The sequence below is a fragment of the Cyprinus carpio genome, chromosome A4 (assembly GCF_018340385.1).
Source record: "Cyprinus carpio isolate SPL01 chromosome A4, ASM1834038v1, whole genome shotgun sequence".
Classification (NCBI taxonomy): Eukaryota; Metazoa; Chordata; class Actinopteri; order Cypriniformes; family Cyprinidae; genus Cyprinus; species Cyprinus carpio.
The window spans coordinates 11,113,254-11,125,490 of NC_056575.1; the positions used below are offsets into that span (position 1 = coordinate 11,113,254).

Consider the following 12,237-nt stretch of genomic DNA (forward strand, 5'->3'; position numbering starts at 1 on the left):
CATGCTTTTTTTTCTTTGTTGTCGTCAATTCTTCCTATTCTTGTCACTATTTTTTGTGCTAAACTAAACACTGGCTGTTGAGTTCTGTGCCGTTTTGATTAGTGCGCCAGGCAGGATGAACTTCGACATGAGTTGTGTCTGACTGAAGCTGCTGCCAAGAAATCACCCTCCCTAAGTGTCAATTAGTGCTAAAGCTAGTGCTTACAAAAATACAAAAGCCAAATTAAAATCTTTTGTTAGGTAGGATCATTTTTCTCTTCTCTGCTTAATTATTTTTTGGGATTGTCAAGGAACAGTACTCAGTCCAGGTTTTAGGTCTGCTTGTGAGAAGCTTTGAGTCAAAATAACATTCCCATTGTGTGATTATGTTGTGGTGCAGATAGGGCAAGCTGGACAGGATCAGTCCAGCCATGCTATCTATTAACAGTGTCACTGACCTCATCGAGCTCAGACAATGCCACCAGATTGATATCTAAAAGGAATTCACGGTACTTATCACTGTGAATACACATGCAGCCCTCCAAGTGTCCATCAAAAAAAAAAAAAAAACTGCTGGGGGTTTGAACTACAAATGGAAATACATGTACTATTTCTTACGGCTGATAAAAGACATTAAATACAGTCTCCCGCTTGCTTTCTCGTTCTCCTGTGTGCTGCTGTAATCCAGTGCAATATGGTCTAACATCTGCCTCTACATATGATGGCTGACCTCCTCCATTGACCCACTTTATACCTCTTCAGTACTCTTCTCATCTCTCTCTTTCTCTATTCCTACATTTTCAACACAGTCATTCTCCCTGCTTTTCAAGACAATCCCTCAGCCTATAGGTGTGTGGTTTTGGTGGGTTACACAGGTTAATTTAGCTGGTTATAGAATATTAGGCCAGTGTGAACTGTGGCCGCAGTTGTGAAAAGTGTTTTTGTGGCCAGGTTTAAAGACTGCTGCAGTGACTAATGGCAAACACTTTAAAGATAGCTACCTCTGGTGCAGTGACTCCCTTAAACTCAGACGCACACACTTAAAGGTCTTGTTTAATGCCAAGTGTGTAGGTGAGCAGTCTCACACAGATGTGACTCCGTCCATTTGGCGATTGCAGGTGTGTGTGTGTGTTGAAACATATGACTTAAAGAGAATTTCTCTAAACACTTTGGACATGCACACTACATAGGATGCAAGAGGAAAATTACAACGTGTTAAAATTATGTACAATACCGTTAAGAGGACAGAAAGTGCATTGATAAGAGAGGTAAGGAACTGCAAGCCAGATTTGTACTCATGTTGAAAGTGTGAGCACATTGGGTTGAGTGTGCAAACCACTGAACAGTGGCTTGTGGAATGACCAAAGCAAATATTTTGGGCCTCTCATCGTATTGGGAGGTCTGAAGATGAGATGCGCAGACGCGCCAATTGTCCCAGAGGAAATCCAACATGCTTCTGTCTGAGACATCTGTATTTAGGTTAGCCTTAGTAAATCATTTTCTTTGTGACAAAGCCATAATCTCTCTCTCTGTGAGTGTGTGTTGCAAGAGAGATTTGAGGATGGAATGAGAGAACAGTGGCATTGGATGTTGTTGTTGTTTCTTTTTTTTCCCAGTTGTTTTTCTGGTGAAATCCAATTGCATCTGACAAAGCTGTTCAATCAGGGATTTTTTGAATCTTAACATGAAGGAACATATGGATACAAGCTCTGAAGCAGATAAAATCAGACGGGACAAGTTTCTCGCAGTAAGCCAGTCATACGGAGCACAGCAGGGTGAGTGCACAGATAGTGAGGGTTGAAGAAAAAAAACCCGGAAAAATATCCTGTTTTATTACCTGTTATCCAGAGGGCACCTGGGAATACCACCTGTTTCGGTGTGAGCGCGTATGTGTGAGAGCCATTTATACTTCTTACATATGTTTAATCTGTGGTACAGATGTGCAGGTGTGTACTGTATCTTTGCATGTGTGTACGTATGTGCAATGCCTTTTTAAAATTCACTCTAATGTGCATCTATTTAGGCTAATTGTGGGAGGGTGAGTTTGGGCTCTTATCCAGGCTCTTTAATGCCTGAGGGAAGTTACAGAGAGGAATGGCTGGCCCCAGACCCTGTCGGACCCTAGGTTAATGCATCTCAAACACCTGGTGACAAGGGGTTCAATGCAGCAAGTCCATATTGGGCCAGAGTGAATCGGTTTACAATGTTCTCACACAAACACAGTATTGTAGCAGATGTGCACCTCTATTCCCCCTCAACTGGGTGATTTATGCTCCTCACCCCTTTCTTCTCCTTCTGCCAAAGAGCAAACTAGGGAGGAAGAGAAAAAAAGGACAAACGTGGAGATGCATGTTTACTGCATTTTCCATTTCAGAGCAGCTCAGTGAGGCTGCATTAGGGTTTGACTCTATTCAGATAGCCCATAATATCTTTTTGTGTTTGCTCTCTGTTCAGTGTCCCTCTGTGCTCTGTCCCCCTTAACAACAGTTTCTATGGTACCCTTCACTCCACAGTGAACAATATCAGCACCCCAGAGCCAGCAGTGCGGCATTCTCTCTCTGGGCTCTGGCCCCTCACAAAGGCCCATTTCTATGGCAACTTGCAGTTGGCATGAGGAAAATAGTTGAGGAGAACAGTGGGCATTGTTGTTCTCTATCAGGATCACAAAACAAAAAAAGGGGTGAAAAAACGAGGGAAAAAAAAAGAGATTTTGTTTGAAAGTTTGGGAAAAACGCACAGAGTCGCCACAGCAAATGGAACCATAGGAACATGCAGAAACAAACAAAACCGCAAGATGGACGTTACCTGCAGTTGAAGAGGGCCGAGGCCAGGCGTCGCCGCAGGGATTAGCTGTAAAGAGTAAGGGTCACCTGGAAAGAGATCATTATAGGTATGTCAGAATCTTTACTTTTTTTTTTATAACATCACCCTTTATTTTTTGTCTCTCCAAACTTCTACCCAGGGTCTGGGCCCCATCCCCCTCTCCTCTCCTTCAATGGAGAGACAGATTCACTGCTTTTTCTTCTGTCGGTAAAGACCTCCATTGTGAAATCCCCCCCCTCCATTCTAATGAAAGGCTGATTGTGTGGCTGCAGCTCTAATACCCTGAGCACAATAGCAGTTGAAGGCTAAGGCATGATAAGGAGACGACGGTAATTAACGAGGTAACGTCAGTGCCCCGTCTCCTTGGGCCATGCACAAGAGCCTCTGCATTGGAGAGATGAATCAGAACATGAGGAGTGAATAGCGAGAGTTATTAGCGTCCACCTGCAGATATGGTCTTTATAATTACACGACCGTGAGGTAAAGGTTAGTCCAGTTCAGCTAGAGGAGGCAGGGGGTTTATCAGCATCACGTTGAAAAGGCCTGTGACATGAAAAACCATGAGTGTGCCCTCAGATCTGTGCTGCAGTTTTTTGATGAACAATGGAATGATGCTGGTTGAAAAGGGAGTAGAGGTACTCTGAGAAAGAAGGGGAGAAGATGAATCTGCTCAATGTCCCGAAAGACCGTCTTAAATATATCAGATACAAGTGACAGCATAATTCTGTTATCCTTGAAGAATCAACGATTTTTGGAGTGTGTGCCTGGTCATGTTTTGAAGCCAGTATTGATGTGCCCTTCACCCATGATATACCACCCTTCTGTGCATGCAGTTTGGCAGCTGGTGGAAAGAATAAATATGGCATCTGATGGAAGTAAATTAAAATTACTTACTAGGCATCTTGCCTACTAGATTTAATTACTGCATTTCTGCTTAAATCCAATTGAAATGTAACTTTTAAACTGTTGATTGGGCAGCACTTTTGGATGCAAACAATGGGCTGTACAGTATCTGTACAAGGGGGTTTGTTGAAGAAGTCAGAGCTTGTCTCAGTAAGCAATAAACCAGACACTCCTATCAGTGGGTCCAAAACTTTTTTCCCATACACTGATTCCTTCCACCCAAAATACTCATCCGCTAGGTTAGAGATTGCCCTGGACCCGGTTCAAGGATGTATTCTGGGGAGATGTGTGTGTTTTGTCTTTTTTCTCATCTTTTTCTCAGTCCCTAAACAAACACAAATATTCCAACAATTTTATGTCTCTCCCGGGTACAGCTGTAACAAAAGAGCAAAACTAAGGAAAGCAAATATGTTGCTGTTGGCGAGAAGGCAGCATCCTCAGACTGACTGGAAGAGCTCCGTGGCCTGGCTCCGGGGAGCAATGGGTGGGAACCAGCGTCCCCTTAGTCTAGACCCTGCGACCGGAGGGATTTCATCCCCCTTTTTTCCGCTCTGGTTTTAAGGGGTTCAAACGATGGCTTCCTCCCTCGTGAAGAGGCTCTGTATTGGTAACTAAATGACATGCGTAATTGAAATTTTGGGCAGGGTTTGATGGTGCTTCTGGCTGTAATTGAAATAGGGGGTGGTATGGTTGGGAGAGAGGGGGGCCTTCGGGATGAGGAAGAGGGAGGGGGGACTTGTTTGGGAAACTGTGAAGCGCAGTGGGTGGAGCTGGAGATGTGGACCGGTCCGTCTCACAAGGGAGATGTACATTTATGAGTGTGTATGAGTGTGCAATATATGCGATGTGTGTGTGCACGCGTACAGTTGGAGAGGAGTCGGAGGCGTGTGCGAGGCGTATTGGACGTGTGTTCTGGCGGCCGCCCGTGTTAATATGAAGAAACCTGGGGCAGGTCACTCTACCCCCCTGTGAGAGCGCGAGCGTTCTGCTGCTGCGCTGCTGGCACTTGCCGCCTCGTTTCTCGCGGTAAACAACACATTGCTTCACAGTTGGACTGCTACGGCCAAAAACACAAACCCCAGAGGAAGTTTTTTTTTTTCCTGTTCCTACTTTTGAACAAGAAATACAGAGACACAAAAGCAAGTGAGTTTGTCTAGTTCGAGAGTCTGTCATGTGCGGGAGATGACGGGCATCAGTGGTGTTGGCTGATCTTAATAACACACCAGACAGGAGGGAGATGCTGCCCAACATTGGGTTGAAGACTCCACTTTCAGCAATCTGGTTTGAAATCTCTAGTGTGAACAATAAACTGGACTGAAGTCTTTCATTTTACAATCTATCACTGAAATGCTGCTTTAATACTCACTGCAGCCAGGTTTGTAGTTGAACCCTGGAGGAAGTAGAAATCCTTGTTGTGCTGCAGCGGCCGCCAGAGTTCTCTGATCTGGAGGGAACACAGGTATCATCAGTGGAGGCAACTGACCCTGGACCTGCTGAAGAGATAGGAAGAAAACAATTAAGATGTTGGTCACAAACAAAGAGTCTAGCCAAAACAGGTCAACTATGAAGAAATATGATCAACCAAAGTCCTTCAGACCACACAGTTTGATCATTGACCATCTGATGCCATATTAGACAGGAATTGGTTTCATGTATTTCATATTTTCTTCACTTAAATGGTTTATGAATGCAGAACCAACTTGTGGTTGGCTACTATACATGTCAGTTAGACTTCCTGTCTAAATAGAAGTTTTCTGGCTAGAATAAGTTGCAAGGCAGACCACACATTGTCTGGTTACACTATGCCCCTTACTAGCCAGTTTACTCCTAGGGCGAGTTTAAACACTGTGCTTGTCCAGCAACTGTCAGCTGAGGGCAATGGAGGTGTGGATGGGTGGCTATTGGGATAGTTAGTCCTCTTGATTATTGTAATTAGAAGGAGCTTCTTCACACTTTGGCAACAGCTGGCCTCCATTTCTGCAGAGGACCATGCTCGGCAACTCGCCACACCACTTCACAAGGTTTCCAGGATTATAAAAAGGAGGAAGGAGAAAAAAAAACACAAGCCAGAGACTTTGGCAGAGGGAGAGTCTTGAGACACACAGGCCCAAAGAAGAAGAGGACAGATGGTTCTACTGACAAGAAAAACACAAAAGCTCCAAAAGCGACAATACTGTAGATATGAAAATGACATGCTCTGAGAGAAGGTGCTTTATCACAACAGTTGCATGTTAAGATGAACGCTTTTGAATTACAACCACAGAGCAATCATTCCTACATTTTGGTTAACCACAAACGGCAGGCCTCCTGTTCCCAGATCAGGAGGCAGTGGTGTTTTATTGTTGCATTTCGACAGGACCCCCCACGGGATGGTGCAGCTCTAACTTCCAGTCCTAATTGGACATATGCTTCTCTGGTTCTGCCTGTGTCTCTTCACTGCGAGCTACGGCTATGTGGTCACAATAGCGTGTGCTAGCCAATGCGCACGCGTGTGTTTATGTTCTCCGGTGGTTTTGAGCAAGGAGTGTTTTTGTGGCAAATTACAAGCACACACTCTTCTCTTAAACTTATAGACATGTAAGCAAGTGTGTGTGGGTGCATATGGAATTAGAGACTCGTGGATCTCCTCAAAGCATTCAAACACATCGTCATACTGTTCTCTATTCAATCAACGTAGCAAATAGCATTACCCATGCAGAGTAGGTGAAGCTGATATTAACATTTTCAGGCCAGTTAATGTAGTTTGATGCATCCAGTTGTCATGTATCATGAATTACAATAGGACTAAACTTCACAGATGCTTTCAAAGTAGATTTAAATTGAAGGCCTTGGATGGTTAACATTACCTGCAAAGCATCTCTCACATTGGATGGAACCAGGAATGCATGCCGTGTTTAAAAGTAGAGGGCCAAAACAAAGAAGAATTATGAAGAATAATCTTGGACTGGAACAATGTACCTCAAATGTAGAGATTGGATGGGTTGCTGTTAAACTAGTAGTAGTTTAAGGAAACACTCTGTTGCACCTAAACAATAATAGAAGGCTTGTCATTCTAATAACGAAAACAGTGGAATATTCCAAGCTTACGACAAAAATGTCAACTCCAGCTGCAAGCTCTATAAAGCTCTATTAATCAGCCAACAGCTGGCTGTGGAATTCCATACTGGCTCCTTGAACTCTCTGGTCGGAAGAATGGCTTACTTGAAAAGCTTTTAAAAACTTGTAGAAAGCAGAGGAATCTGTCCTTGGGTCTGAATAGGTTTTACAACCGACAAATGTCAAATAAGACAAAAATGGCCTCTGTGACTTGTCCTATGGACCAGGTCCACAATCAAAGAAAATATATATATAAAACATACATAACAACTGTTTATCTATTTATACATAAAACATACATACAAAAAAAAAAATACAGCTAGAATCTTAAAAAACCCAGCCTAATCAGCCTTAAGAAAAATTGATGAAAAAAAAAAAAAGCCTGTCAATGATAACAAGAGAGTGGCTAACTTTTCAACTTTCATAGTTGATATGATAAGAGAGAGAGATTGAGAGTGAAAGAGAGAAAGAAAGGAAAAAATTCTGAAAGAAACAAACGGAAAGGGAAAAAGTGGAAAGTTGGCACCAAACTGAGTCAGAGCCTCTCGCCAGGCGGCACAGCTTGAACCTAAAGCTTTTTGAACATAATGAAGATGTGCAGATAATTAACATATGCAGTGTGAACAGGTTTGCTGGCACGGAGGAGAGAAAAACTCTAAGGTAGAGCTATTATTAGGGAGTAATTTGCTCTAAGAAGTAAATGAGTGAAACAATAGCTGCCAGCATTGACAATATGGCTCACATCTGAGAATGCGCGCAAGAATGGTGGTTAAGAACGAGTCCCACCGCTAAAATCTGTTTCCAGCCATATGCTCCGGCAATTAAAGGCGGGCCTCAGTGACCTCGCGCTGAAGAGGGGACACATAGCCATATAACTAATAATTAATTTGCGCCTGGATAGCAGCGTTAACACACACACACACACTGTACTTGCAGACTGGCACATAATATTTGCCCCGTGGACGTGGGCATAGGCCATTAACTTTTACAGAGTGCCTGCGATGATTGCCAGTCTGGTGCAGGCGTAAGTACGAAAGGACTGTCCCTGGTGGATATGATAGAAATTGTGCACACGCTCAAACAAACACGTGCAGACAATCAGCTTTTGCATACATGGATCTACTTCCTGAGTCTCTTTGTTAAGAGTCTCGGAATATTATATACCTGGTTAAACATTGATCGCTGAAAAAGGAAGATATCAATGTTGTTTTATGTTCATTAGAGTGTTACTTCATAACAACTGTGGGATGTAACTTTAGGGTGTGTTATCAGGGCCTTAATATAGCAGCTTTGGGTTTGGAAGCATTTTTCCCATTCATTTCCTCCATTGGGATTTCAACCAAACCAAAAAAAAAAAAAAAAAAGTATTAAAAGTATTTAAAAAAGGAAATAAATTATTTTTAAAACTGCTAAAAAGTATTAAAAGTATTTAAAAAAGGAAATAAATTAAAAACTGCATTACAGTATTAAAATATTGCGTTGTACTAATTTATTATATGTAGAAAATATTTTTAAGCATGTAGGAATGTTTGCTTGATTAAATCATTCACTATGCTTTACAGGAGTTTGCTGTCATAGTTCTTCACAGTAACAATGATTTATCTTACTGTTTTATTCAAGGCAGAGCTTACTTAGCTAACTCAGGATTATGTGTAGTGTAGTTATAGACTAGAAATTCTGAAAAAAAAGAAAAAAAATCAAAAAGCTGACTTGTAGCTACACAGTCTCGTATTATTCGTTAATCTCAGCTCTTACAGTAGGTTTATTTTTATATATAACCTTTAAAAGTCAAATATTCTATGAAAAAAAAAAAAAAACACAGTTGGAACCTGATCGAAGTCTAGACCAATAAAGAGTTACATTGAGGTCACATGACTGATGCTTGATCTCTCTTTTCCATGCCTGATCGCAACTTCCAGACAAATGTGGCATTTTCAAACCCCACCAAAACAACAACCTTGCTCTTTCCAAATGCATGTCCATTTTCTCACTCATGCCCTTCGTTCTTTTTTTTTCCAAGTATGCCTCTCATTTTTTTTTTTCCAGTGAACGGTCCTTTTCTGTGAGCCAAGGGCACCTTTGGCTGATTAGCGGCTAATGAAATTGAGTGGCGAGCCTGTGTCTGCACAGCCAGCCTTATATTAGGCCCCCATTAGGTGTGAGTGCAGGAGGTGCGTCAGCCGCCCGCTGTAGGTGGGCATAACGCAGCGCCCATCTGCTCCTCTGCCTGTGTGTCCTTCCTCAAATAGCTCCCATTAGCTGCCAACCACCGGGCTGAGAGAAGCCTTCCCCACACACTCAAACACAAAGACATGCATACACAGGCACACACCAGGCTGTTATATGCTGCTCAGGGACAGTCACAGGCACAGTTGTTCTGCACTTGGAGACGAAATAGAGGTGGAATGGACATGTATAACACTTTGTATCTATTAATTTCTCTCCTTTTGGCTTCCTTGTTGAACATGTCTGTAATGTTGCTGTTTGATCATAAAAAAGATCTGCAAAGTTCAAAGTCCACTTCAAAAGGAGAGATTTTATTTACCAGAAATCACTTTTCAAAAACTACACTGAACGACTCGTTTGGACTACAGTGCATATTTTCTGGGATTTGTGAGATCACAAATATCAACGAATGGGATGAGACCTGGTTGAGCTGCACTAGAGAAGGCAACGAGTGTTATCACAATGTTGGAGACACGCTAGCTTTCCCAAGACATACGAACTTAGAGTGGTTACAATCATCCGGGTTTAAACCGCGCTCAAAATCGATTTGATTTTGACGCAATATTTACACTGAAGCTCGCAGGTGGTTATGTTAAGGGGCATGACGTTTCCCAACCAGGTGCGCTCAGTGCTGCAAATCACAACACACACTGGCCCAGCTAACCAATCACAGCACATTTCGTATTCCAGAAGGCAGGCCTTTGTTTGATACAGGAACTATTCGAGCCGTTCATGCAAGACGGGAGAGAGGTGTTGTAATAATGTAAAATATGTGAAAAAATAATGTGTTTTTCGAACAACTTAGTATGAGAGCCTGTTCTAGTATAGTTTCAGCCTCAGACGTCACACCCATGGACCGTTGGCTAAACGTCTGGTGCATTTGGGACACAAAAGTGGAAACACTTTAGGAGTGTCGAAGTCGTCATCTGATTGGTTAAATTCTACGGGATTTCCAGGAGACGTGTGTGTTGTGTTCTTTAATATTCCACCTGTAAACAAAGATGCTGTGCCTCCAAACCCTCTCACAAAAGAAGAAAGCCATAGTGTTTACAACTGTGATGACGAGCGCTTATCAGGATCAACAAATCAAAAGTTTCAAAATTATGTGAAATATTTAATGTTTGCCGCATAGAATCTTTAAAATACGTCTGAGAGTTTTACACACCGGTCTGATATTGTGGCGACATTTCCACGCCTCAAAACGTGACGCTGAATGAAACGAACTGTTATTGGTTGTTTGACATGTCGGTCAAACGGCCTCATGGTTGGGCCTTGTCCAATGAAAGCTGCCATGAATTCCAGATCTTCAGCCGTCAGTCTGAAGGTCTGGCTACGCGATACTAGTTCTAGTACACCCCCAAAACAAAACTGAGACTTTGTAAAAGAGCATAATAGGTTAAATTTCCCTCATCATTCTCCCTCTCGCTCAATGTCTTGTTGATCCTTTGTAATTTGTAATCCTTTGTAATAAACCTTAAGTAATTTGTAAGTTGATTACATACAGAAATTACATACTTCATCTTTAGAAACTCTTAAAATAAAAAGTGAGTGCTCATATCAATTGGGAACATGTGTTGGGAGACTCCCCCACTGTCATCCGCAGTACTGACACAAAGCCCAGTTCACACAACCAGTACGGCCACTTTATGCAGGAAAAACACCAATTACATTCATTTAGGTGTAATGAGACAAATTAAGCAATTACACAGCCAATTGGGTTAGCCGCTCCTGTGCACAGGACCTGGTCTAACTCTGATGTGCTAACGCTCCTGTTGTCTTTTTTTCTCTTCAACCTTTAAACTCTTATTCCGTGGGAAAATGGATTTACAATCTCAAGGAGGACATTCAGCAAATGATTCTGATTAAATTAGGAAGCGATCATGCTGTGTTTGACCTGTATAAACTACTGCTTTGGAAGCTCTTTATTAAGTTAATTTTCCTGAAATGTATGTTGACTAATATGTTTTATAACCAGCCACCAGATTCTGTCGCCACCGTGTCTGAAAACTTAAACTAGTTAGTTAGCTAAAACATGTGACAACAGTGCTTATTTCTTAAGTTGCGGCTAATGCCGTTGTGCTAAATGGCCGACATTCTACATCAAATTGGCCAGCGGAAACAGCTCCTCATGGGAGGTCTGGCTACTCATGTAAACTGCCACTTTGACAGCGGAGGAGCCTCACCTCGGACCTGTGCTGGGTAGCGGAAATTTTCTAACACCAGCGCGGTGCCCTGCAGAGCTGGGGGAGGTGTGCTGAAAGTAGGCTGCTAATGAGAGAAAAGCGAACAGACAGCGGGAAGGTGTTACAGTACAGCGGAGCTCAGGAGGAGGTTGTACCAGTGGGCAGCTCCCAGCCACAGTGCCCACAGGTCTTTCTCAACATTACACCTCTCGTTAAGCATGGAAATGCATTATATGCTTCTGCATGTGTGCCTCAAGCTTCTCAGCAGGTGTTTTCTTTCATCCAAGAGCCTGTGTTCCTGGTTGGATAACCGTGAGGGGTCCTGAGTGGAGACACAGCTTTAATAAGAATAAAAATGTGTGTGCATGCATGTTACCCCCAAGAGCCTAAAGAAGTGGCCCCACACTGAGAGGGATATACGTGTTAACTGTGTGCGTCTTTCAGGAGAGAAGTAACTCTTCAAGGAGTTCAGGTTCTACAGCCCCTTCACTTTAATCAACGTGAAACAGCATTGACAATCCATTTGACTTCTTTAATGTGACTCATTTCTGAGTAAAACCGATTGATGTGGATAAGGGTTGGATTGCGATTGGACTGCAAAAAAAGTGATGCTAAAAAAAAACATTTTTTTTGTTGTTGTTTCAAATAACATGTAAGCGAGACCAGGAACATGTATTCAAAAGGTAAACAGGGTCGCTTTTTATTTCATGTTGACTTTAAAGCTTATTTTCCTTCTTTTGGAAGTGGAATCTGGCTTTTGACCTCAGTAACATTTTGTATTAAACTCTGAACATACTCTAAGAGTTCAGGACTGCTATATTTGTCTCTGACGCAAGTGTTTACTCAGACTATGTTAGTGGCCTGTGTGTTAGACACAAGTCAAATGTGTGTTTTTAAGGAGGTGAATTAGGGCTAATATATGATTGGCCCATAACAAGGGTCTCCTCCTCTTTCCCCCCTCCTCCTCCTCCGTGTAGACTGTGAGAAACTATTGTTCCGCTGGGCTGAATGGAGAAGTGCTTGTTTG

General features: G+C 42.5%; 1 protein-coding gene across 11 annotated transcripts in view; it reads right to left on the reverse strand.

Moving 5' to 3' along the window:
* Positions 1–12,237, reverse strand: part of LOC109067363 (transcription factor SOX-5-like) — a 189,588-nt gene that overhangs the window by 20,619 nt on the left and 156,732 nt on the right. For 10 of the 11 annotated variants that reach the window (XM_042740686.1, XM_042740693.1, XM_042740674.1 and 7 more), the window contains 2 exons: positions 5,072–5,198; positions 2,785–2,849 (listed from right to left, as the gene is read on the reverse strand). In XM_042740686.1, coding sequence (XP_042596620.1) covers positions 2,785–2,849; positions 5,072–5,198 — 192 coding nt within the window. The remainder of the gene's footprint in view (positions 1–2,784; positions 2,850–5,071; positions 5,199–12,237) is intronic. The other variant, XM_042740654.1, reaches the window with a different exon arrangement.